Source organism: Gymnogyps californianus, chromosome 3, assembly GCF_018139145.2.
Source record: "Gymnogyps californianus isolate 813 chromosome 3, ASM1813914v2, whole genome shotgun sequence".
NCBI lineage: Eukaryota > Metazoa > Chordata > Aves > Accipitriformes > Cathartidae > Gymnogyps > Gymnogyps californianus.
In genome coordinates this window covers 8,122,330-8,148,556 of record NC_059473.1, presented here as the reverse complement: position 1 = coordinate 8,148,556, position 26,227 = coordinate 8,122,330, and the positions used below count along the sequence as shown (strand labels likewise).

The following is a 26,227-nucleotide window of genomic DNA, read 5'->3' as shown; positions in this document are numbered from 1 at the left end:
AGCTTGTACCTCTCAGAGCTGCCGTTTCCTAACATCAAAAAGTAATTAATCTGAGTTGACTTCCATCATGGAGCGAACAGTTTGCCAACAGTTACCACATAATATTATGTTAGAAATTATACATGTTCACTACACTGGAGATGTGCCTAAGGCATTAACTGTAAATGGTATTTTCAGCAGGGATGTGTATGTGGGCATGTGCACTGGAGTAAGAAAAGCTGTGGCAGTCATGGATTGCACAACCGTTTCCATAAACAGAATCTTCTGTTGAGAGCTTTTCCCCTGCTGTACTAAAGTTTTCCATGTTTGGCCTTGGAAAAAAGCAGAATTGCTCTAAATATTTTGGGAATGAAAGAACTGCTCCCATCTCAAATCCATCACTGGGGATAGAAACAGGAGTCTGATTTCACTGTGTTTGTTCTCTTCCAACATTTACTTCAACACGTGGTACCTTCTCCATTTTCATCTTTAGTTTTTGGTTCTTCCATGCAGAAGACATTAACTGAGGCAAGGTTTACTCAAATGGCTAAACGCAGCTGAGTAGAGGGAAGCCCTGTCAGTGCTTTAAACCACTTGGGACATCTAGGGATGGAGGGCTCATCAACTGAGCCTCGCAAAGTGTGGACCAGTTAGGAAAGGCTGGACAGCAGCTTATGCCCTGCCTTCTGTATTTTGGAGCCTGGAAAGGTACTCAAAAGCTGTCGTAGGCCTTAAACTACACAGTATGTAGGCTTGTTAGGGAGAATAGAAGAGCGGCACTGGCAAAATCCAATCATAAGTATGTAAAGATCACGGTAAACAGTCTAAAGCATTATTAGCTAAATTCAGTGTGAGGGATGAAATTCATACATGGAACCAATTCCTGCCTTATGTATCATTTAAGCTGTTATTTCCTCCGGTAGCGCATAAACCTTATGATGGCATTTTAAGCAGGGTGATTTCACACCGAACCATTTCCGGAAGTCCTGTGAGGTATGAAGATCTACTGGGTTGTTTACATTTGTTATGTTCAAAAGGAGGCTTCCTCCAGAAAGACTCACAACATAAGGTAGATAAGCCGCAAGCAAAGGAAGGTATCGGTCACACACACAGAATAAAGTTTTCCCTTTACAATCTGACATTACATACCTCAGCTGAAATATAATCTGTGTTTTCTTCAAAAACACTAGGAAAACAAAACAAAAGCCCAAGCATACACATTAAATTGTTATCACGAGGAAAATCCATATAATGCAGGTGACAGGTTCCTCTAACAAAGCATTTAAAATAGCAAAATACGGGAAATACCACTGCCTGCCTTCAAATACCCTCAGAAAAGGTTAAGGAATACAAAAGGCAAAAGAGGAAGAAATATTAGCACACAACAGCATAAGCTAAGAGTGTGAAGTGTGTTAATTAGTGTATTATAATGACTTCTGACAGCTTCACATAATGCCTTTTCATCATCATACTGTTTCAATTACGCATTCTCCACTTCCCGCATTAAAACCAGCTTCACTATTATTTTTCACCTGCTGCTTCAGTATTAGGTTTAAGCACTTATGTCTTTCAAGAAAATAATTTTATTTTCCGGAAGTTAATCACCGATTCCCTCGATAAACACTAGGGAAAAAATTCCTCTGCTCTGTGAAAGCATAAAAGGAAAAGAAAGGGAAATGTTATAATGCGGTATGCTTTGTTACCTCCAGTACACCATGATCCTCCATGCTTCACAAAGCCCTTGGTTAGAAGCCAATCATGCAGCTCAGAGTTGGAGCACATTGGTACAGAAACCTTAAAGCTGGACTAACTTTCCCCAAATGCTGAAAGAATGATGAAGCAGCCCATTTTTTTTAACCTTTAGCTCAGCTATTAAACATGGAAACAAGCATTAAGACAAATGTCTGGAAGTCTGATCTACTAACAATATAAATTAAAAGATAAAGTTCGCTATTTCATTACTAATGACCTGCTGGGGAAATATGTACCTTCCAATTTATTTTTTTTTTAACCTTGCGCCTTGAAGAACCACAAATAAGGAAATCCAAAATGAATGCATAAATGGGCCTAAATCCTTTCCAATATTTAAAATACTGGATTATTTCATTAGTCCCATTGGAATGGGGCATAACGAAGACTGGAAGACTACCTCGCTCCTCTCCTGGAAAGGCCAAGCAGTACACCGTGACGTCAAATGCAAAAGACGTGTACTGCAGGGCAGAGGGTGAACACGTTAAAGGAGCACAACTCCACGGCAGATCCCTACAGCCCCTCACAGAAGCGGGCTCTGACAGCAGACCCGAGACATAATGAATGGGTATCCTCCTACGCACGCCTCTGAGCTCACTCTGGGGAGAGGCAGCAGCGGGAGGACGATGATTGCCTCCGGGAAACAATCTTTCTCATCCCAAGCTTCACGGGACACACCCTATCTCCAGTCATGGTATGGGTGGAAGAGTTTTTTCCATGCACTCATAGACCGCTCTGTTCCAACAAGTTTGGTACATTCTTCCTCCATCCACTCCTGAAAGGTGCCAAGAACCTGTAAAGCAAGTTGAGATTTTTAGCAGCGCTCTAGAGGTACCCAGAGCCTTACAGGATTTGGTGTTCAGAAAACCACCACAGGCAGAGAAGTGTTACACAGGGCAAATGATCTTGATCATTTAATGATAGTTTACTGTAGTAAGCTTCAAAATACCCACATTTTCAACCACTTCTCGACTCATTTTATGAAACAATCACTTAGTAAGAAAACTCTTGACACAGAGCCACAAAACAGAAACAACTCCTTGAAGTTTTCATGCAGCAACTCATCACCCAATTATTCCTCTTCCTTTTACATCTCACTGAATTTTAACACTGAAAATGGCATGGAGCTAAGAGGCAACTTTTTGGCCTAAATTCTATATTTGGTCAAAGTTCTCAATTCCTCTTCTTCTCTGCCCCCTCTTCCTCTGCAACATAATGCTTTAAGCCCTTAATTAAAGTTTATACAGCTACGGTGACACTCCCAGGCAATGAAAATGTATACTTGGAGGTTTGACAGCAATATCTTCCATCAAGCAATGCACCACATTAAGTAGCTGCAACCTTTTTTTAACGCATTTGGATGGTTGTAGCAATCATGGATTGCTGGACTGAATTTTCAACCCCAGGCACCTTTTAAGTAAGACTCTTCAGGCTCCGCAGTCCCTTTTTTTTTTTTTTTAATCTAAAGAATTATTTAGTGGCCAGATTTTCCCATGTGCCTAGTACCCACACACTCATTCTGCAATCTCTCTGAAAAGGCGTCTAGTAAGATCTTAAATCAGCACTGGAGTGCTTAGAATTAGTATGTAGTAACAGATTTAGGCAATAAAATTTTAAGCTACTGAAGCTTATTATTTTCATCCTTAAAATCTATTCATGTAAGTGCAGCCACCTTCTAATGCAGAGCAGAAGATTTGAGATTTAAATGTAGGTTCACTTGAAGTGAATTTAACACACAAAAGTGATAGGAGTTGGAATACAGCTCTTTTGTGAACTGAAGAAAAAGAAACGAAAGAATAGAAGCAGCAAACAAATTACAAGACCTGTCAACCTTGTTAGATATTGTGTTGAGAGCAGTAGGGATGAATGGGGACTTCCCACTTCTATGCCTATCACAAACAAATGAAAATATATGCATGGTTTTGAATAAGGTATTTAGGAAGTGACAGATAAGTCTTGAGAAGGCAAGTTTGCTTTCCCTGCTGAGAAAATAACATATCTCAATAACACTACTTTCTTTCATATTCCTCAGGACAATGATTCACATAGGGCAATTTCAATTTATTTTGACTGTTTACTCTGTGTTGACATTCTGAATTGGTAACTTCCGATATTCTACTGTAGGAAGTAGTCTTAAACGTGACAGCTCAAGCTGTAAAGAATTAATACCTTCAAAATTATACATCTCTTAACAAACCATCTTTCTTCCCAGCTATTCCAGCCTTAATTCCAGCATTCCAGATTTGTGTTTGTTTTGTCCAAAAGGTGGGCATTTCATTCCAGAATGTTATTCTTTCCATTATTTTGGAATTACACACATCAATCATGTCTAGGTAAGCCCAGAAAAAATGAGAAAAAAAACCAATTTGGAAAATTATTTGAATGGCAGAAATTGCTATCCTCCAGAAAGATCTGCGCTCATTTATGTACTTGAAAAATTCCTTCTCTTAAGATTTCCCTTATTCGAAGAACACGACCATATGCTGTATGAACATACAGAATCGTAGTGCTATCCATAATATCGAAATAGATTTACGCAAACAGCATATTTAACTCTACAGTAACCATCTTAACATGAAGGGCACAAGCCAGAGAAAGAAAACCAATCTCTGCTTGCTTAACTAAGGCTCGTGTCACTGCCACAACCTAACCAATTGCTTTTAAATGTCACAAGAAAATCTGCAAACTACGTTAAGCCTCCAAAAAGGCTTTCCAAGCAAAAATTTTCCGCCACCACTTTGTTCAGGTTGCTGAAATGACATCTTTAACAGAAGGCAAACTGAAATTTCTTGGTCTTAGAAGTGTCAAACAAGCACCATTCCTCTCAAGCAAGACACTACTTTTATTTTTAAATTGTTCCATTCCTTTCTCTAAGTAGAAAAAGTACACCCTACTATTCGCTCACTATTGTCAAGTAATCTGAAAAGTACAGGAATGTAAAATTAAAGCTCTAACAAAACTGACATAAGCTTCAAAAATCATTCCACATCATTTGAAGATTCCTGCTTCACTAAGTTTTATTGTTCTCCAGTTTAGTTAATCTTCTGATATGTAAAGGTAATTGTTCCATGTATTTTGAAGGTTTATATTTATGCAGGAATGTAGGAATGGTTGTGTAGGTAACTCTGAAATCAATCCCATTAGGGTAGAAGAAAGAATAGATGCCAAAACTCCTCTCTTACAAAGATAAAATGTAAATGCTCTACAGAAAGTGAAAACAGCTCCTCAGGGAATTGTTAGGAACTGGGCAAAAGAGCAATGCAAACGTTTCATTAGTCAAGTAGAAACTTGAAGAAAGAGAACTGGGAGTGCTTCTGAGAACAGAACAGCACTGCCAGCATGGTGCAGTAATAGAGAAAGCCCATGCCTAGTTCACTGACCTTGCATGCTGATGTAATATCAATAAAAGGAAATAGATAAAAATCTGTACATATAAAGTATATCCCATTTATTCCTTAAAGGATTTAGTAAATTCCACAAGTCTTCAGAGGCATAAAGATAAACTAGCTACTCATGAAGGGCAAAGTGCTGTCTGTTCAAGCCAACTTCACCGAGTTTAGCAAGGACTTCAGGGGGAAACGGCGTTTAGTAACATCTCTTGCTGCTCTTAAAAAAAGAGCTACCTAAATGGGACCCAAAATTTAACCTTCTTCCCTTCGGAAAATTTTTCTCAAGAAAACACTTCAAAATGAAGAAGGAAAACAGATTTACTCGTCTCTTTCTCAGCTTGTTAGTTAAGATTGAATCCTCCATACATTACAATTATGTTCTGAATGCATTAAGTATGACTGATATTCAGGAAAAAAACAGCGGGATGTATTAATGATCCACCTCAATTTCTTTTACATTTTTTTAATTTTTAATATAATTTAACAAAATATGAAAATGTTAAGAGTGTTCAGCTGGAAGAGGAAAATAGAATGATAAATATACCACAGTCTCTTTAATCCAAATATTTTCTTTAAAATAAATTCCACTTTCAAGCTTCATTTACAATCTCATTTGCACAGAGTTGCCAATCCTGATTAGCCCGAATGAACTCCCTAAACATGAAGGTGAAATCTCCCAGACAGTGATATAGTAGGAGATTAGAACACCTGCAGACATCCACTGTGCCACAAAAGACTTTCTTTTTACTTGGAATTACCCTCAAATGAATACCTTCAAACATAAATGTACAAAAGAAAGGATCTCACAATCCTTGGTTACACAGAAACCTCGCATTTTAAAGACTGAAGAAATGCATGCTGTTTCAGACTAAAAGCTAAGAAACAAAGAAGTCTCTCTAGCTTTCAGAAACAATGATCACTTTAAAAGGGAGAAAAGTATGATTTTTACCAAAGTCTCAAAACACTTCTAATAGGATAACTAGTCATGAGTGATGTTACAGTAGGCAGGGCAAAGAAATATTTGTTCAGCCCACCAGTTGAATGCACAATTCGCCATGAAGACCCAAAACGCAACCATCTGAAAAGCCACGGTTTCTTTAAAAAAACAAACAAACAAACTGATAATTTTATAGATACCATGCATATTATGAGACTGATTGCAGATGAAACTCATTTCATGAAAATAAGTAACAAATGCCTTAATAAAGGAGGATTTTCACATCCAGCAAATCATCACATGCCATCTAGTCCTGTTGATTATGGCATTTATTTGGTCAAGTATTCACAAGTTAAAACTCTGTGTGTTTAATCATAGAGTCCGGCCTGTTATAAAGCATTGTGTCTTAAGACTTTAATTGATCAGAAGGCAAGCTGAGACTAGTTCTTGCAACTTTGAGAAATTGCAAGCAACCATTTCTCAACATCTGATAGGAAGAAAGCAGAAGGAATGCATTTTAAAATGTGTATGGTTTCATCAATGATACACAAGCAATGTTTCAACAGTTGTGATTGTTAAAAATGAAGGGGTATTCTCTGTATGTATAGAAGAGAGTATTGCACATATCACACCTCATGCAGTAAAAGGAAATGTCAATCATCTTTTTTAATGCATATATTAAAACAAGGTGCATAACCGAGATGAAAAATAAAATATCTTTAGTTATTGAACTTGTACTGTGAATTAACTATGGCCTGAATTAACATATTGGTTTAGATGAGAAAATAGTATTTCCAGCTCAACTGGAAATGCTTGAGCCTGGCTACACAGATACCTGATGAAAGAGGACTGGTTTGCTTCTGGGACGACAGCATTTCCATCTTCCTATAGCCCAAGCTCGGATGCTTCTCTTACATTTAGTAGGAATGAACCCTAAACCTTAATTCAAACTAGTCTGACTTTAATGAAACCCAAGATTTAGACCCAACTTTCTACTAAGAGGAAGTGTTCCTTTCATTAGGTGGAAGGAAGAAATAGAGGTAAACACTAAAATAAAAAAAATCAAAATAGAGTTCACATCAAACAGAAGCAAGCTGGACAACGAATGGAGAAGGAAAGACAAATGAGAAAGGGTGAGACACGGGTGGGAAGACACTAAACTCATCAAGGATGCTCTGCCAGTCTATGAAAAGACACAATAACAATATGGAGAGATCACCACTAGAAGTGACTGCCCAAGAAAGTGATGGGAAGAGGGGGGGAAAGTTTGAAGAACTAGAAAAGTGCAGGGGTGGGGGAGGGATAATATACTTGCCAGGCACAGCATTTAGATAAGAGACACTGTAGTTAAATCTGTTAATTGTACGCTTGCCATTTTATCAATTTGGAGGCTAAAGGTGCAAGATATAATGGATGCTGGGCTTGGAGCCAAATCACAGCTCCTGCTGTTGAACATCCAGCTACTGTAAGCCAATAGGGGTGCTTTTATTTTTTAAAACACTGGTAGGTAAATACATTGTTTTCCAAACATCAACAGCACGTTTCCATTACAATTGCTCCAATAAAATACACAATAATCCAAATGAGCATTAGCACTGGTTTGTATTAAGGATAGCCTGGAGCTAATAGTTAAATGCAAGACCCAGTGTCAAAGAAACACATTGAATTCCTCTGCCATGGGCTGGAAGATATGTTTGGCTGTCTGGATAATATGGAAAAGTGAGGAAAGTGTGGGAGGAGAACAAACGTGTACTGCACATGCGGCCGAAAATGGCACTACCGAGATGTGACCACCTTGGAGGCATTTGTTTCAGAGCAGGGCTCAGTGCAATTAGCCCTGCCCAAAGCTTTCCCAGTTTTAAAGACACTGAATTCACCTCCTAAAAGACCGGGCAGATTAGAAAACAATTCATTCGCTTTACAGTGATACATCGAAATCTCAGGCTGCTCACACTGGCAGGCTCCTGGAAAAACACAAGACAGGGACTTACCACACCTGTGTCTAATATGAATCGCCATTTATTTAATAAAATAGGATTCTTATGAGGAACTAGATTAGATAATGGGTTACAGAGCCCTTTGTTTATACACTTCTGCTTCAAATCTGACACTGAATAGCAGTGACAGAAAATTACTACCAACTGATGCCGGTTCAATGGAATAGTTGAAACGCACTGATACCCTCAGTTTGTTCTTGGTGGGTAAGTTACTCCGATACAAAAGTCACGTCCACAGTTGGAACTAATTCAAAGAATATTTTTTTAAGCACAGAATATTTCAAAAACTGAAAAAATTATGTTCCTCTCCTATTAAAAGATAGTCAACCTATGTCAGATTTGGAAACTTTCTCTTTCCCATTGCTGTCATGCCGACCCATCTGTCTAATGTGGGTTACACACAGGAGGTTTTTTATTTTTTATTTTTAAACAGGCGCTTAAAGTCTGCATCCCTGCAGGCACGAGTGGAGCTCTGAGCTGTCTGGGAGAAGGAGAGCAACAGCAGCGGAACGAGCTCTGCAGCTACAATTTCTTCACACGCCACAGGAACACGTGACACACCAAACAGCATCACAACGTGTGAAAAAGGCCGAAGTCCCCCAAGCTCTTTGGTATATGAGGGGAGGACCTGTCCCACCTTAGAGGATTTCCTTTCAGAACATGGTGTGTCTGCCATACAGGGGATTTACTCATTTGTGCTGCCCTGATTTCTTATTCATAGTCATTGGGCCCCTAAAACATTGTTACTAAAAAAAAAAAAAACAAAGACCAAACCAGTCCTCTCTCATTTTCAGCCTCACCCTCTATGTATGATCACAAGAGATTCTCTGACCCACGAACTAACTGCTCTTTTTGATAAAACCCATCTGGTAGAAAAGCTAAACAAAGCATTGTCTAAAATCAACAACAAAGAGACAGGGAAAAAATAAGATGAAATCTTACTGTGTTTTTAGAGATCCTGAAGTGTTACAAATTACATTAATTTGTCAAAAAGTGTCTGGGGAACTTAGTTGCATACTTAAATTTTTAAAAAAGGAGAAAAACCCAGATACCCCAATTGCATAATTAAAGTTCCGTAAAGAAAGAGGACTCGTGGATCTGTAGCCGCAACAGGACATCCAAGTATCTGTAAGATTCACAGACCTCCAACACAGATCTTCTGCCTCTTCTCTGACGCCTTTGAATTCCCCATGGGGGGAAACCAAGTTTTCTTTACTTCTACCCTAATTATTCCCATGCTAACACAGTGGCATTCCAGTTGATCAAACATAATTTAGATTTTCTTTCACATCCCGGTCTGGGGTGTCAGACAGGTCCCTTCCCTTGCCAAAAGCAGCAAATCCAAGAAAGGCCAAAGTGGTGGCTGTGCCATACAAGAGCTAATTTAACTCGGGAGCATGAGCTAGTGAGGAATGCAAGGACAATACTGGAAGCATTTTAACCATAACCACTGAAAAACTTTAATCCAAACAGGATTTTTTTTCTTGTTGTTTGGGGGGTTTGGGGTTTTTTTTTTCTTGTTTTGTTTTTCTTTTGTAATCTGGAGGGAAATATCAGTCTTGGCTAAAACTAATTTTTATGTCAAATGCAGTCCCCATTTATATAGTCCCTAAGCAAGACAGGTAATAAATATTCTTTAACAATAAATCACAACAAGAGGGTAGTTTTTATGCTCTTCAAAAACCATGCAATAAGGAGGGATCCTGGCAGTGATGGGGAGGCAGTTTTATTCTTAAGTTGTGGCCAATTGTTCAAAGCCAAAACTCATTTTCTGAAGTTGTCCTTCATTGCCAAGTGTAAGATTCTGATTTAAAGTGACTTGTTTTGCATCTTTGTTTATGTTCAACTCTCTAAACTGACAGAAATCCAACAATATTCATGGCTCCCCAGTCAATTTTGTGCTAACTTCACTTTCAGCTTCTCATGAATAGGGCTGTATTACGACAAATTAATTTTAAATGAACAGTCTTCCCTGGAAACACTTATGCTCCATTTTGCGAAAAAAAAGTTGTTTTAAACAAGATTACACCTCTGACAGGATTACACCTGACACAAATGCAATCTTTCACTTGAATGAATTGTGATTTTCAAAACTGCAGGCTTTCAGAGCCTATTATATGACATTATTTTGCTATCCATGACACCTCTCAAAGTCTCAAGGTTTTTTTCCCCTCTCTGCTTCACATATAACATGTGCGGAGTTTCCCCCGTTCTACTGAACAATTAAAAATGAATAATGTGGCTGTTAAAACAAAAAGTTTCACCAAGAAACTGTTTCCTCCTTTGTGTTCATGGGTACTTTAAACAGTTTACAGTCTTGATGACCTGCTGTTTATAGCCCATGCAGGCTACAAGATATTAAACAATATTCTTACTGTGTTCTTACTTTCTCAAAACTGACCCACATGTTTTAATTCTAATGCAAACGCTGTATAAAATTACACTGAAAGCACAGCAAGAAAGTTGCAAAAAAATAAGTGTGATCCAGACAGACATACATATAATTAGATATCAAAGGGGTTATTTTTAGTGTTGCAAAGCATTTCTCATTTATGTATTTATTTATTTATAAGCCTGGAAAAGCCTTGGAAAGCTACCAACTATTTTTATTGAAAACTAAATAGGAAGCATGCTTAGAAGTGTGCAGTGATGTATCAAACACACTCTTTCTTGCCGTGTTGAAACATTAAAATGGTCGGACATTTCTCTGTCCTTCTCTCTGATGCATTACTAGAAAATGTAAGATTTCGGACCACTGTGTCTGAGGTTAAAGCGAATTCAGTATAACTCACTTTCCCAAGGAGCCAGAAGAGAGGTTTGTAGCGTGACAAATAGCTAAGAAAGAGTATCTAAGAAGATGTAATTCAAAGTTGGTGACAGTTGTTTAATTAACACTTTCTTCTGACTTCTTACTGCGTAAATTGTATTATACAAGTTATACTCACCTGCAAACCAGCATGTGGGCAGAAACAGCCATAAAAAAGTTTACACTGAAAGTACGGTATCTTGCATTAATACACTTTCCTCCTAAACCTGGTCCTAGAACTAGTATCAGTCACCTGGAGTACCGCTGGGTCTTTTTTGTTACGGTTTGGTTTTTTGTTAATATTCAAAGACATCCAGAAAGGTGTAAAGCCCAGATCAGAGTGACTGCTGTGCCCTCTAGATGATGCATTTCAAAGTTCCTCTGTATTCCCAAAAGCGAAACTTCAGTCCTAATCCAGCCAGCTAAGAGCCCCATGCTGCAACCACTAAAAACTAACAACATTTCTTCTCCGAGTATTCTGAAAATGGCCAACAATCAATGACATCCAGAACCTATTTTTTCTTATCAGCTAATTAACCTAAAAGATACTGCTATCTATCCAGAAGAGAATGAGCGGTAGAACATTTGCAAGTCACGCAATGGTGTAAATAATCTGCAACATTGACTAGCATGCACAGAGAAAATATAAACACACACATAGATAAGTAGATGTATAGCTGCAGATATATAGTAATATAAATGTATCCCCTCCATCACTTGGTTTTCCTTTTTTTTTTTTTGTAAAAAGGTACAAAATCACTGATGGTAACTCAAGAATCTTCAGACGCATCATCAAAAACTCACAAATACCAAAAAAGGAAGGAAAGAATCTGAGAAGTCTAAGAAGAAATGAAAAAATAAAACCTAATGTATCCTCTTCAACTTGTATGAAATATTTCAAACAAAACTAAAAAAAAAAAAATCTGAGTGTGAAGACAATGTTAAGAAAAGGGGATGCTATCAGAAATCTAAAAAAATGGGGAATTAATTTTTCGTAAATTCCTACTGCTGCACAACAACAACAAAGTCCGTGTGATTTTGATACCCATACTTCAAGGCAAAACGTCGTAGATGATGGTATCTTTTCCCCAGTAGTGAAACAGCATCTTTAGCATGTAAAATAATACCAATTTTTTTTGTTGTTGTTTTTACTATCTGGTTAATAAGTATTTAGATTCTTTCCTACAGCAATTAAAACATTATTTACGCCCTGCAGTCTCACACCTGACTTCTTCTTCCTGAAGAGAAATGTTTCGAATGTTTGACCTCAGTTTTCACCAAAAAAACATGTTTTGGTCTGTGCACTTAGTCTATGTGAAACAGCCCCAAGATTCCTCTGCTGGGTGAAACAAAGATCTTTTAAAAACCATTTTACATAACTTTCCCATCATATCCACTTTAGACTGGTCTAAAGGAATTAGATTACAGACAAAGAACTCCTCTTGAAACAGTCTCACTTTTCATCTGTAAGATTCTTTCAAAATATATTCAGAAAAAAAGAAAATAAAATTAGCAGCTTTAAACCTCAAGTAAACAGCGAGGTTTGTGGGCAAGTGAAGGATAACTCAAAAAAATCACAGCACCTTTCACATCCATGTTATTCCTTTTGCTTTATTTCAAAATAGTAGAATGAAAATAGCTATGTCCTTATTTATTACCTATGATCTGATTATTTCCATTTGCAAATAATTTGTTATATTTTTGGCCGAGGAATAAGCAGATTCAGCACAAAAAGGAATCCTATACTTTGCTTGCAAGAAAGAAAATTAGGCTGTACTGTTTTTAAAACATTCTAGCTACAAGAATATAATTATTATTAATCTGAAGAAATGATATGAAGTTAATGACCTCCGAGAGGCTACAATTTTAAACCTTTTTCCTACCCTAGGGAGACAGAGAATCAGCAGTTAGTGTTCCAATTCAAGCCCCGAGCCTGTGCCAACATATTTTATAAGGTAAATCCAGGTTTGGGAGACAGGCTGCATATTTTTCAGAGACTAAACCAGCATAAATCACAAAGTGCCAACACACTATGAGGTTAATGTTGTGTTTTACTACAGTAAGCAATTTCTATCACCATTTAAAATGAGACAAGCAAAATTCAGGCAGACAAAATCTCATGCATCAAAGATTAATTTTTCAAGTACTGAGTGTAGGCTTTGGCTACTGAGGAAACGTATTAGAGTGGGAGCAGCAGTTGCTGCAGTTAAAGGAGCATAAACATCTCCATTATAACCCATTATAACCCCTTCTCCTTGTCAGCTGACTGTAGCGATCAGAATTTTGTTTATTTTTCTGCTACACTTTAGACTTTTTTTATTATTATTTGAGTAAAAAGGACCAACTATATCCAAATACGGAGGAAATAAAATATATTAGCCTTAAGGGGCACAACGCCCTGCTCCAGTGCCAACATGCCTGAGAAATGACTAGACGCCACCAGTGTGGAAAGGCACGTTCCAGTGAAAATTATTTTTCACCGAATTAGGAGACATTTTAAATAGTACCTTACACATAAATTAAGCATTAGGAAAGTGTTTTCACCTTGTAACTTACTCTCTGTTTCTTCAAGGGGGTATCCAGAGGGTGAACCCCAGTATGTTGAACGCTGACGCCAGGGAACAAACAGCGTGAGCTGCCGTCACCGCCACACTACGCGGCAAACTCAGTTCTTTAACTGTTTTCAATACCATTGAGAATTAGACCTTTGCAGAAATTGTAGATGTCCAGAATTACAGAACTAAGGCCAGGGCGGGAAATTCATAGCATCAACTTTCTGCAGCCCGACATTACATCGTATTAACACACAGGTTATACGCAAATTGTGGACCCAATTACTGAGCAAATGGCTCAGTCCTCCTATTAATTTTGTCTGTGCCCACTCCTGTCCTGGAGTTCAGTGTTCAATGACTGGATTGTAACAAGTGATGCCCAGAAGAGGAGGATTTAGATTTAGCACTGAGGATCAATAGTAAAACATTTCCTTTAGCCACAACGCGTACATTTGTTAACTGAACAATTTGATCTGAAACGAGGGTTGCCAGCAGTACATACCGTAAGTTAACCGCAGCACGACACTACACAGAGCACTGACAAACGCACACTCCGGTCCATTCACAAATTAAATTTTAAAGAATCTGTCCATTAAAAAATGTATATGAGCTAGGCTCGAATCCAAGGACAAAGACCGTATACTCTTGTGATGGAAGACTCTTGCTGATTCATAACCACACATTTCAACTGGTAGCTACAGCACTTGTTCCTTTTCTACCCAAACTGATGACAGACCCTGAGCAGACTTGGAAAAGGAGATGTTTGAACTTGTTTAGTTGAAGTTGATAAATGCATACCCCATCATTCCCCACGAGTCCTAACTTCTCCCTTTGTGTGTGTATGGCGGGGGGGGGTGTACATAAGGGAGAGACAAGCCATAAAGCTTTACAATATACCATAAAACTCTCGCTAAAATCTAAGCAGGTTTTAGGACCAAAGAAGTAATCATTAATATTTCCCTTCCAACATATTTACAGCATATGCAATGTATGCTGTTGTTAATGGTGAATATAGCAGGTCATTAAGATGACTGGAGCCAATTAGACCAAATTAAAACACAATAAAGACATCACTGCATTTATTTTCAAAATGGTCATAAAATACATAAATTGAGCTTATAAAAAAAAACTTTGAAACCCAGACACAACTCAGAAGAAAAACACACAAATACGTAGTAAGTGGTTTTGTTAACCATAAAAAAATCCGTTCCCAAAGAAATCTGAACAACAAAAATATCGCTCAAGAACAAGGGGTCTTGGACCTTTGATTAATTTAACTTGCTTTGCTTCATTTTAAATTTAGTTTTAAATATTTAAGCAATGATAAAGGTTTAAGAAATACAAAAAAGGGATAGCAAACAGCTGTTGCAGCTCAGTGCTGTTTCAGGAAATACCTATCTAGAGCTTTTTCCGGCTATATCTTTTTTCCAGTAGCTGTCACACAGTTTGGGCACAATGCTGACAATAATGTGATGCTACTCAGCTAAGACAAAGAGTATAAAGACATCCCTCCTGGAAAACTAGCATAACACTTACGAAGCTTCAATTATATTAATGATTGTGTCACCCTATGCTTATCAGCAGCCTTTTTCAACTGCAATTTCATCAAACTTCAGTCTAGGTATGGATCTGGTGGCACACCTGTTTTCACTTAAATATTTAAAAGCAATTGTGGGAGAATATCGAGGACCTTGACCAACAGGGAGCTAGTAACCAAGTTAGTCTTCTCTAAGCAATCCTCTTTCTTGGCCACATATTGCTCACTTTTAATGCCTTCCTTTTCAGTTCCCAGACTTATGTCCAATTCCCAGACTTACCTCTTTCCAGAAGAAATAGGGAGGTAGGAAACTCAACAATCATGCAAAGACGATGTTCTTCTGCACATCAGAACCACGCAGAAGAAAGGATCCCTCTGACTCTCGTGTATCAGAAATTTAGAATTGTTTGAAACAAAAGCTATGTATTCTTATATCAACCAAGGTTTTAAAACTCTATCCCCGCCGAAACCAGGACAGTAAGTAAACAAAGATCTTTGTGGAATCCTGGAAATTGGGATAATATGCTTGAATATTTTTCCCCATTTTTCCAATTGATCAGTTTTGGAGGACTGGACTAGAGTTTTGGAGTTCTGTTTCTGCATAATCAACCTTTTAATTACAGCTCTGTAAGCAATCTCCAAGAAAATATGGAGAGATTTAAAATCACTACCCTTACAGCCTTACTTTAAAATAATACCCTCCAAATATTCATCTTTTAAATACAGAAAATTATGTCTACATAATAGAAGCACACTTTTTAATCTCTACTTTTTAATCTTCACTTTTTAATCTGATTAAACAAATTTAAAGGCTGATTCCTCCTACTGCGTTTAATACTAGCACTCCTCCTAACTACCTACTTCACAGCAGGAATTGTCTTTGAGAGCACATTCACATTATTACTCCAGATTGATCTACACGGTGACTTTGGACCAGAAGACTATGCTATATATGGCATTTCCTAAAGGACATTGCTTAAAGTACTAAAAATATCAAGGAAACAGAAAAATTTATTCTATATATTATAGCTTTATTAACAACATAAAACAATGTATTAGAAACTGCCTAGCATTTCCAGCCAGGTACCTCCACTGAAAGTCCACCTTTCAGATTTAATTTACCAATGGTTGGCTCTATCCCATATTACAGGCTGTAAGATTTTATTTTCCTAAGTTTAGGGGTTTTATTATCAAACATTTTTCAGAAAAAGAAAGAAATTATTATTAGACATATTAACAGTAGAAAAAAGTTAGTTTGGGGGCCCTTTCCTGCCAAGGTTGGGGTACCGCTTACCTGTGTTGGATGTTGTCACCACGTCTTCGATTGGTTTTAAGCCTGTTAAATACCTTGCAGAACGGGACTGTATTTTCTAATGTGTTCTGACAGGGTCTTTTTTTATAGTGAACCTCTGCAAGCAGATAACAAGCCATGAGGCTGTTATGGACCCTTGGTTCCAGCCATAAACACAATTTACATTCAGACCATTTTCTGCCAGGAGAGTCAACTGAGACTATTAATCAAATGAGAAAGAAAACAAGCATTTGTAGAGCTTTAAACAGATACTGTTCATCTGTTACTTAAAGCATGACGGTATCAGAGTACTGCTCAATGTCTGAAGACCAGTTGTATAATATTTAGAATGAACTCTTCTTTAAAAGGAACAACAATATGAAGTACAGAAGTTAAGCAATTGATGATCGGTCTGGGAGAGCGTTAAAGGAAAATACCTCAGAGCAAAAAGCACTGCCTTTTTCAGCCCTCCAAAGCGCTATGGAAACTTGGGTGCCTGCATAGGTGTTTGCTGAAAAACAACAATAGATGACATCAACCAAATTATGTATTCAGCAAATAACTCGGTTGGCATTTGGGGGGGCTTTGTGTAGGCTTTTGCAGCACAGAAGGCAGATGGTGGTTACACTAACTTCTGTAAAACTGTACTGAACATTACATTAACTGGTAATTAGAAAACTCAATTTGATTTCACTTCTATTTTCACACAGACTGTTTTTTGGTGTTCAAAAATATATATCTTCAAAAGTTCATAAAGCAACATCTCTAGGCTATAGATATGTTAATCTTGGTCTGTTCACGCTATTAGGATAAAAAGATGAGGAAAAAAATGAACTATTTTATGTATTCTCTCCCTGAACATTTACTGTTACTTGTGTATTTCACAAACTGATCTCTGACTCAGATGCAACAAGAACCAATCACAGAAAGCTAGCCTATACCCTAAATCTTTGCATTTTTCAGTCAAGACATTATTTTTCAATTTTTCCTTTGTGAAGAAATTATTTATCAGACCTGTTCTTATTTAACCTAAGTAAATACAGCAAAGTATTGGATAAAAATACAATAGATCATAAAGGAGATTGCCAGAGTGTTTTTTATTTACCAACCACTAGCTTCCTAACAAAGCATACCTTCCCTTCAAATGCCAAATTTAATTCCAACTTCCTCCAAGTTGTCTATAAAACAAAGCAATATGCTGCATGATCTTTGAATACTAAATCTTCTTTAACATGGAGTCCTCAGCTTAAGCCCAAGTCCTGCATCATACAGCACACATGCAGGCTGCTCCGTCCCAGAGCAGCTTTGCTGATTTCAGCAAACTGCTTCCAAGCAAAGCATTTCAGGATCAAGAACTAGAGATGGGAAAATCCCAGGGGTAGGAAATACGATTGTAACATTTTACAATTCTGTTAAATAACAAAAAAAAATAACAATTCATCACGCTAGGAAATACATTTCACATTTACTATCATTATTCATCCAACTACAATCACGAGAAGAGCACCGACAACAAAATAATCATTGCACTACTCGAACTGTTAATGGATTATTGTAGTCGGTCTCCTGTACACAAATAGGTAAGTGAAAAGCAAACTCATCGTTAAAGCTGGCAGTTACCCATTCACCTATAACCTTCAACAAATTGCTGACACACCAAATTGCATCACGGTGCATCTGGATCGGGAAGTCCGGACCTCCCATCATGTTGCTGCTCTCATCACAAAAATCAGATGTAAAATAGTTTCCACAGTTAAATTGTCATACTATTATTACAAAGTGACACAGAGTGACAAAAGATATCCAGTGGCTCTATAGCTCTTTAAAATATGAAAACAGAGTCTTGATTGTTTGATCACTTTCAGATGAACGGTCTAAAAGGTACAATAATTTAATGAGCCTACAACCAAAAGCTTCTAAAGGGAAAAGTAAAAGAAAACAACAGTTGGTGAACACAAATATGTTTTAAGGAAAAAATCTCAGAAATCAAGAGTATCTAATTCTCAGCCTCTGCATGCAAACTGTACATTTCCCCCCTTGTGCCTGTTTGTCAGTTAATGTATCCTTTCCCCCCTCATGTTGCTGCATGATCAAATACAAATAGACATGTCTTTGATGCAATTTCAATTTCTAAGAATATTGATTAAGCAGAATATTGACTTTTCTCTATGTCTGGTTACAAGTTTTATTTCCAACTGCAAGTGATAATGGGTTTTCTCATTGTTTTGTTTATTATTGCTACATAAAGAACAAAACAAAAAATTTTCCTATAGTCTTCAAACAGGATCCCGTTCCACAAACCTAACTTAAGCAAGACCCATTAAACTGCTATAAAATGGAAAGGGAGGCCACGCCTCCGACATGACCCTTTCTCTTTCTAACACAGTTCAGTGCTCCTTGCTTTGATACCTTGTATTTAATTTCTCTCATTAAAATACATGGGAGGAATTATGCACCTATGGATGAGCAGCTTTTCTGTCCCTCCCAAGATATTTTTTTTTAAAGGGGAAGAATTAAACATCAAAAATCCCCAGCAGAGTAAATTACAATGTGTTATCTAACAATCCTATCCGTTTTATAGGAATCTGGTGAAGATTTTGGCCATATACAAACCCAACATAACTACCACATTGAATCTTCCTCAACAATTTCCCTGACCTCTAGTCAAATTAACCTTTCATAAATAATCATTAGCATGTGGTAAAACTATGTATAAAATACAGCAAAGTTTTCCCATATATAGCAATTACCATTGTCAAGGAAATAATTGGTAGCTCTCATCATCATCATAGAAGGCGCCAACAAATGACTGGGAACACCATTTTCTTCTTTACCTAAGGCATTAAGGGCCACAGGAACCTAAAAAGATACCTGCTACTGCAGTAAGCATTGGATTTTACATTAAAAAAGTGTAGAACAAATTAAGAGAGCAGATCTAAATATTTTTGAATGAGCCATGTTCCTAATGCAGACTGCATATAAAAAAAGAGAGCTTGAATTCTAGTTATATGCTGTTCATAATGCTTTCTTGGTATTTGTATCATCATATCTTAATATACTATTCTGTAAGATCCTAACTTGCAGAGATTTCCTAGTTTTTATTCTTACATAATAGACTGGCCAACTAACGTGCTGTCAATATGTTAGTTTTTTTCCCAGACAAGCTCAACATCTATGCAATAAGGTCAAATAGCCGTCTTCCTATTTTAAATACGATGGGAATTTTGACCATTCCACTTTCAAAGTGCAAAAACATTCCAGCACTGAGCTGCACTCTGTCGAAAGCTGAAGTGTGACAGATGCCTTCACAGTAATTGCCAATCAGCCTCTACGTAGCAGCTGAAAACACAATACATCACTTTGATCTCCTCAGCTCTCAAAGTATTCACAATCAAGGAATCTGCATGAAGAATATGAAATATGCAACATTTCCAAAAACTGTCTCCGTGGAACTTAAATATGATAATGTATATTTTGTTCATACTTCATAAAGCATTTCCAATCCTTTATTATGCACATGAAAGGATATGTTTTAGCTTGCAAAAAATAAACATGAAAGATGCTTTATATTTTAGAGACATGTAGGTTTTCATCGGATAACATAGGTGAAATAACCGTTTAGAAAGCCTGAATTGCTTTGAGGGGAAGACATTATTACAGACCATGCTTAATTAAGTCCCACTGCTAATTCTGTAAAATGAATACCTTGTTGAATTAGACTACAGGGAAATAAAGCATACATACCAGCTCCACGTGCTTCAAACAAAAAGAAAATGCGGAGAAAGGGTTGACTTACATTTTGCAGGTAGGTCATATCCACACGTAATTTTTGCTTGTCCAGTCTCACAGCCACTCAGGTTGCGACATTCAGCAACTAAGCAGGGCCCAGCAGCTCTGTGTATACAGCCATCCACTAGAAAAGCAAACCCAGAAACTCTTATTTCTCAAAAGCCAGTCTTTCTGTTGCCTTCACACAAATATACGGTCACAAACATCTACTGCTCATTTTTACATTCACAGCGCAGACCTACTGATCTCTAAGTAGATATTCAAATATATACAAACATTTTTTCTGCCAGAATTGGTCAATGTGTTTATCAAAAAAATAGTATTTAGTCAACTTCTGCTAATTGAAAACACCTAGAAAAGGTAAAGCAGAACTCAAATTTCAATATTAGAAAAGGGTCTTATTCCAGGCTCTAAGAAATTCTCACTACAAATTATGAAAACAAATTTGATCCCCAGCTAAATGCCAAACTCTCTTTTACTACATACCTCTGATACTTCTACAATTACACAGACCGTTTCATGTCACCATCCTATTAATGCCTTATACAAAAACGCCAAGAAACAATGCTTATGGATTTGAAATATAAAAAATACCTTGTTTTGACCTTTTTTCTTTTTTACATTTTTTTAAATTTTGCATTATTCATGCAATACTTTGGAGTTAATTAAATAATAATTACTAAAGGTTGCAATTGCAGCTAACTATGCAAGAAAACTAGTAGAATGCATAGATCTTATTACCCTTGGGAGCCAGCAGAAGAATAGTAGCAGCAGCAAAGAACAAAAAAAGGCTGCTGGCACAGCATTTCTGCCCTCTCAACATGCAATCAAAGAAATCATTTGCTGTAATTATGGCAAAAAGCTTAAGAAAAAGGAAACAAAAAAAAAAAGAGAAATACTGTGTGCATGAACATATTAACTACTGTAAGGCCCTAAGTCAGCAGCAATGAAGTTCAACTATGAGAAATAATCATCATATAAACTACAATATCAATTCAAAAAAGCTAAAATAAGCTCAAGTATAAAGGCTAAACAAATACTTACAGAGACAAGAAAGGAAGATTCTGTATGCATATCGTTCAATATTTATTTCAGATTTTATTTCAGATTTAACCAGTTCAAAGTTACAGCAGTACCCAACAGCATGTTTGAAGCAATTGAACCAGAAAAGGTTTGAAAAGCCAAGTGTAGATGGGTTTTCAAGAGATGTACATAATCTGTTCATAGCATAACCTGCGCAGCTTTCTACAGGCTAGCGTAGCAAGATTTGGGCAGTACAAGGCTTGGGCGCTCAGCATACCTACCAACCATTCACTGCCCACCGGGATGCAGGGAGACCAGGTAACTCCCTCACCCCGACGTGTTTTTTGAAGCTGGAATGGAAATGATGACTGGCCTTTCTGCATTAAGGGCGTAGCTAGTTTTGCAAGGTGTTGAGTATTTCCCTGAAGCCACGTATCCCCAAGTGGAGGGGCAGATAACATCTTTATCTCAATGAATCTGCCTTCTACTAACTGTTAAAAACTCAACTGCCTTTTTTGAGGTGTTCTATGCCAGAGTTAATATTCATATGACACAGTAAAATTGGATAAGCAGTTCCTTGTAATACTCCATACCCATCCTGGACACGGTGCCACTGATTTTTAAAAAGCCATTTTGAAATACTTTATATTAGACAGATAATTACAGAATGATATGATGTTGCACTTTCAATTAAATTTTCTAAAATTTTCACATTGAAAAGAATGTGGATGCCAAGCCACCAGTTGTAAGCTCGTTGTGCACTGTCTATGCCAAGACACCAAGTCTTCTTACTCTACCTTAGCTGAACTTTTGGTTTTAACTTACCCAAAATCTTTGCTCCAAGATGCTAATGCAAGAATAATATTTTGTAACCTCGAGGGGAAAAAAAAAAACGCTTGAAATCTATCCTGTGCTCATAATATCTGATTTAATTATTTTAACTTAATTACTAAATGCTTTTCCAAACCAAGCAGGATAAGTAAACCAGTGTGCGTTGAAACCTCAAGTATATTTTTATAAGCACCACCACCACAATCTTTACCAACATTAATATTTCCTGAGACATTAACATAAAAACAGCAGTGATGCTTAGGACTAGCACTTTCTGCACAATTCTTTACAGAGGAAGAAGTCTTTCACCTCAGGAGTACTGGACAAGGGCTCAAGTCCATGCAATTATTCTCTTGGCAGTGGATTAACATTTCCACCTCTGAGCTCCTTCTTGCCCCTAACAAGTAGGCACCGTCCCTTGAGCAGTGTCTGTACAATGATTTGTTCAGCGTCCCTCTCAACCAAATCATCTAGATAAATCAATCTCTTTTCCCCCAAACACCATTCACTTTAACCCAAGTCCAGCTCAGAGCACAGCCAAACAACAGAACCCGCAAAAAGGAACCACTGCCTCTGGCGGGGAAGAAGCAGCACAGATTTATCACTACTTCTAAATCTGCAATGTATTCATATACCCGATATGTTAACACACCACGTGCCACATCAGCTGTGACGGCCAACACACAGGCGGTCCCAGCTCCCCATCTATAAACCATCTCATGACGGAAGAAGCATGCTCTTAATGCACATACAGCTATGATACAGATGGTCTATCACTAGTTTCCTAGAGCAGGTTCCACACAGGTCCACGTCCAGTCTTTATAATCAAAGCACCTCCAGAAAGATGAAAACGTAATTGAAGAAAATTAAATTCTTAATGGAGGAAAACAAATTCTATCATAACCAATTTTGACATATGACAAGGAAAATGGAAGACATCTGCCAAAAGCAAACAAGTAGACGTGCATACTTCCCTTATAAAGGTGGCACAACAGAAAATGATTGAATACTTGGGACAGGCATAGATAGAAATGTAGACATTAGCATTTGATATACTTCAGTGACTGATGACATAGAAGAATGAAGGAGAGAGGGGACAACCACCAACAAAAAAACCTCCAAAAACCCAAACACCAAACGACCCAAAATTTTCTGAGTACCCTCTTTTTTCTACCATAGTTTATTAAATACTTCAGCAGAGATGACCTCTGATCTATGTACGGATTTTCCATTTAATACGATAACTCAATAAATCATGCTAGAAATATTCTGTTTCCAACAATCTATACAATCTATAACACAAGTTTGATAAAGCAAAAACCCTAGCAGTGAAATAGCTTGCCAAATATGAGCACTCTGCATAACATAAAGAAAAAAATTGGCAAAGGTGGAGTAGATTAGCAAATCTAAATGTGATACTTCAGTCTCTGCTAAAACATGTCTTAGCTGTATTAATTCAAAAAAACATGGAACGGGCATGCACAAAACATTTACGTGAGATACTTTGTTGTCTGGAAGTGTGCGCTGACTAGTAATGTAAGTGTAGAGAGAAGTAAGCACTGTTAACATGGAAACTTTATGGAAATTACAGATAATGGCAACAACCTCAGGAGGGAAAAATGATGGCCAAAGATATATTGTTATTGTGTAGTAAGGAGGAAGAGATTTACATGATAATAATGGCATGCTGCCAAATTACTTTTATAGGAAAGTGAAGAATCTTTGATATAGTGGTTTCAGATACTTCATCTGTATCATCAGTTTGATATATAGATGCTCATCTGCATTTTTCAAAACAGATTTGGAAAATGTTGAACCATATCCCACTGTTCCTTCCCTGGAATTTCTTTGTGCAACTGGCTGAAAAACCCAGGCACTTATGGTCAAATCTGACTTGCATCATGTGACAGTGATAAGGGATTAGGCATTATCACTGTTTTCTACAACCAATGAAAAATGTCATTTTATTTCGAAGCTACCACTCTGCTTCACAGTATGCCTTTTTTCTACAGGCTGCCCTTCCTGTCCAGGTTTACGGAAATCACATATATACTTTGGGTCATTTATATACACAAAGGACCTGTCATTTCACAGCTACAGGAAAGATGTGGGAAGATCCCACAGACATGACTATCAATCATAGTTTGACAAGAAATCCCATCTCCGGTCTGCATGCTGATTAATTGGCATTTCTAAGTACTGGTAACACTTGAAGGTAGTAAAGACAGGGCTGCTAACCATCCTTATTGATACTGTGCTTCTTGATATGAGTTTCATGCTTATAAACCAAGCTATTTCTAAGGATTTTTGAAAGCACTAATACCAAATGAGTCCTGCCCAGGGCCACCAGCAAGGCAGCAAATACCCACAGGATGGTCTCTCTTCTCTTCTGCATTCCCCTCCCAACAAGCAGGCTGCCAGGCTGCCTAATGCTCCCCACAATCTACCTTGAGGTAAAATAAATACTTTGAAAAAACACACAACACTTCTGCTTTCAAATGACTGCAAAGACTTGAGCAGGTCAACTTGTCTTTTGAAATGTGCTCACATTATTCACTGCACTGTCACATGTGGAGACCCCATACAAATGAGGTTTCTATATTTACTGTTTCACCATGGCTTGGCTGAACAAGCATGTGGAAGGGGTTTCTTAGTTTTGAAGACCTACATACATGAACTGTATTTTGAGGGCTGAAGAACAGCTCAAGGAGCTTGAGATTTAGCTCTATAGTTCAAGTTGTTCATGCTTGCGTGAAGCTATTAAAAGTACTACTCCAACATTTTTTCATTAAAAATAATATTAACAATCTCATTGCATGCATCCGTAAGTTTTAGGAGCCACTAGGGACAGCATTTTGTTCTCCCAACAATTCAGCAGAAGCCATTAATGAAGAAAAACTCTTTTCAAAACTACTGCAGTCAATGGTATTGGTTGCACAAAGAAGTCACCTGAAAATAATTGCTTAAAATACATGGACAAAATCAAGTATCAAAATAAAACTCCTAGGCAAAATGAGAATGTACTAAAACCAATGCATTAAACAAAAATATGGAAGTCCTTCACAACATCTTTCTACACTGCACACTAAAGGATGCTAAAAGGTTAAACCCTTTCTTATTTAATTTATTGTTGTGGTGGGTTGACCCTGGCTGGATGCCAGGTGCCCACCAAAGCCACTCTATCACTCCCCTCCTCAGGTGGACAGGGGAGACAAAATATAACGAAAGGCTCGTGGGTCGACATAAGGACAGGGAGAGATCACTCAGCAATTACCATCACGGGCAAAACAGACTCGACTTGGGGAAATTAGTTTAATTTATTACCAATCAAATCAGAGGAAGGTCATGAGAAATAAAACCAAATCTTAAAAACACCTTCCCCCCCACCCCTCCCTTCTTCCCAGGCTTAACTTTACTCCCGGTTTTCTCTACCTCCTCCCCCACAGTGGCACAGGGGGACGGGGAATAGGGGTTGCCATCAGTTCATCACATGTTGTTTCTGCTGCTCCTTCCTCCTCAGGGGGAGGACTCCTCACATTCTCCCCCTGCTCCAGCGTGGGGTCCCTCCCACAGGAGACAGTCCTCCACGGACTTCTCCAATGTGAGCCCTTCCCACAGGCTACAGTTCTTCACAAACTGCTCCAGCGTGGGTCCCTTCCACGGGGTGCAGTCCTTCAGGAACAGACTGCTCCAGCGTGGGTCCCCCGCGGGGTCACAAGTCCTGCCAGCAAACCTGCTCCAGCGTGGGCTCCTCTCTCTCCACAGGTCCACAGGTCCTGCCAGGAGCCTGCTCCAGCACAGGCTTCCCACGGGGTAACAGCCTCCTTGGACACATCTACCTGCTCCAGCGTGGGGTCCTCCACGGGCTGCAGGTGGATACCATGGACCTCCACGGGCTGCAGGGGGACAGCCTGCCTCACCATGGCCTTCACCACGGGCTGCAGGTGGATATCTGCTCCAGTGCCTGGAGCACCTCCTCCCCCTCCTTCTTCGCTGACCTTGGTGTCTGCGGAGCTGTTCCTCTCACTTATTCTCGCTCCTCTCTCTGGCTGAAGTTGCCGTTGCGCAGGTTTTTTTCCCTTTCTTAAACATGTTATCCCAGAGGCGCTACCACTGTCACTGATGGGCTTGACCTCGGCCAGCAGTGGGTCTGTCTTGGAGCCGGCTGGCATTGGCTCTATCGGACATAGGGGAAGCTTCTAGCAACTTGTCACAGAAGCCACCCCTGTAGCCCCCCCGCTACCAAAACCTTGCCACGCAAACCCAATACAATTATAAAGCAACTGTATTTGTTCTCCAGAATTAAAGGGTTAAAATTATATAGTAAAAACTAGCTAATTTACTGGT

General features: G+C 38.2%; 1 protein-coding gene across 4 annotated transcripts in view; it reads right to left on the bottom strand.

Moving 5' to 3' along the window:
* Window positions 1-26,227, bottom strand: part of MACROD2 (mono-ADP ribosylhydrolase 2) — an 898,754-nt gene that overhangs the window by 603,785 nt on the left and 268,742 nt on the right. For 3 of the 4 annotated variants that reach the window (XM_050893412.1, XM_050893413.1, XM_050893414.1), the window contains exon 5: window positions 20,034-20,150. The exons of the other annotated variant lie outside the window; for it this stretch is intronic. In XM_050893412.1, the coding sequence (XP_050749369.1) occupies window positions 20,034-20,150 (117 nt within the window). The remainder of the gene's footprint in view (window positions 1-20,033; window positions 20,151-26,227) is intronic. 4 annotated transcript variants of the gene reach the window in all.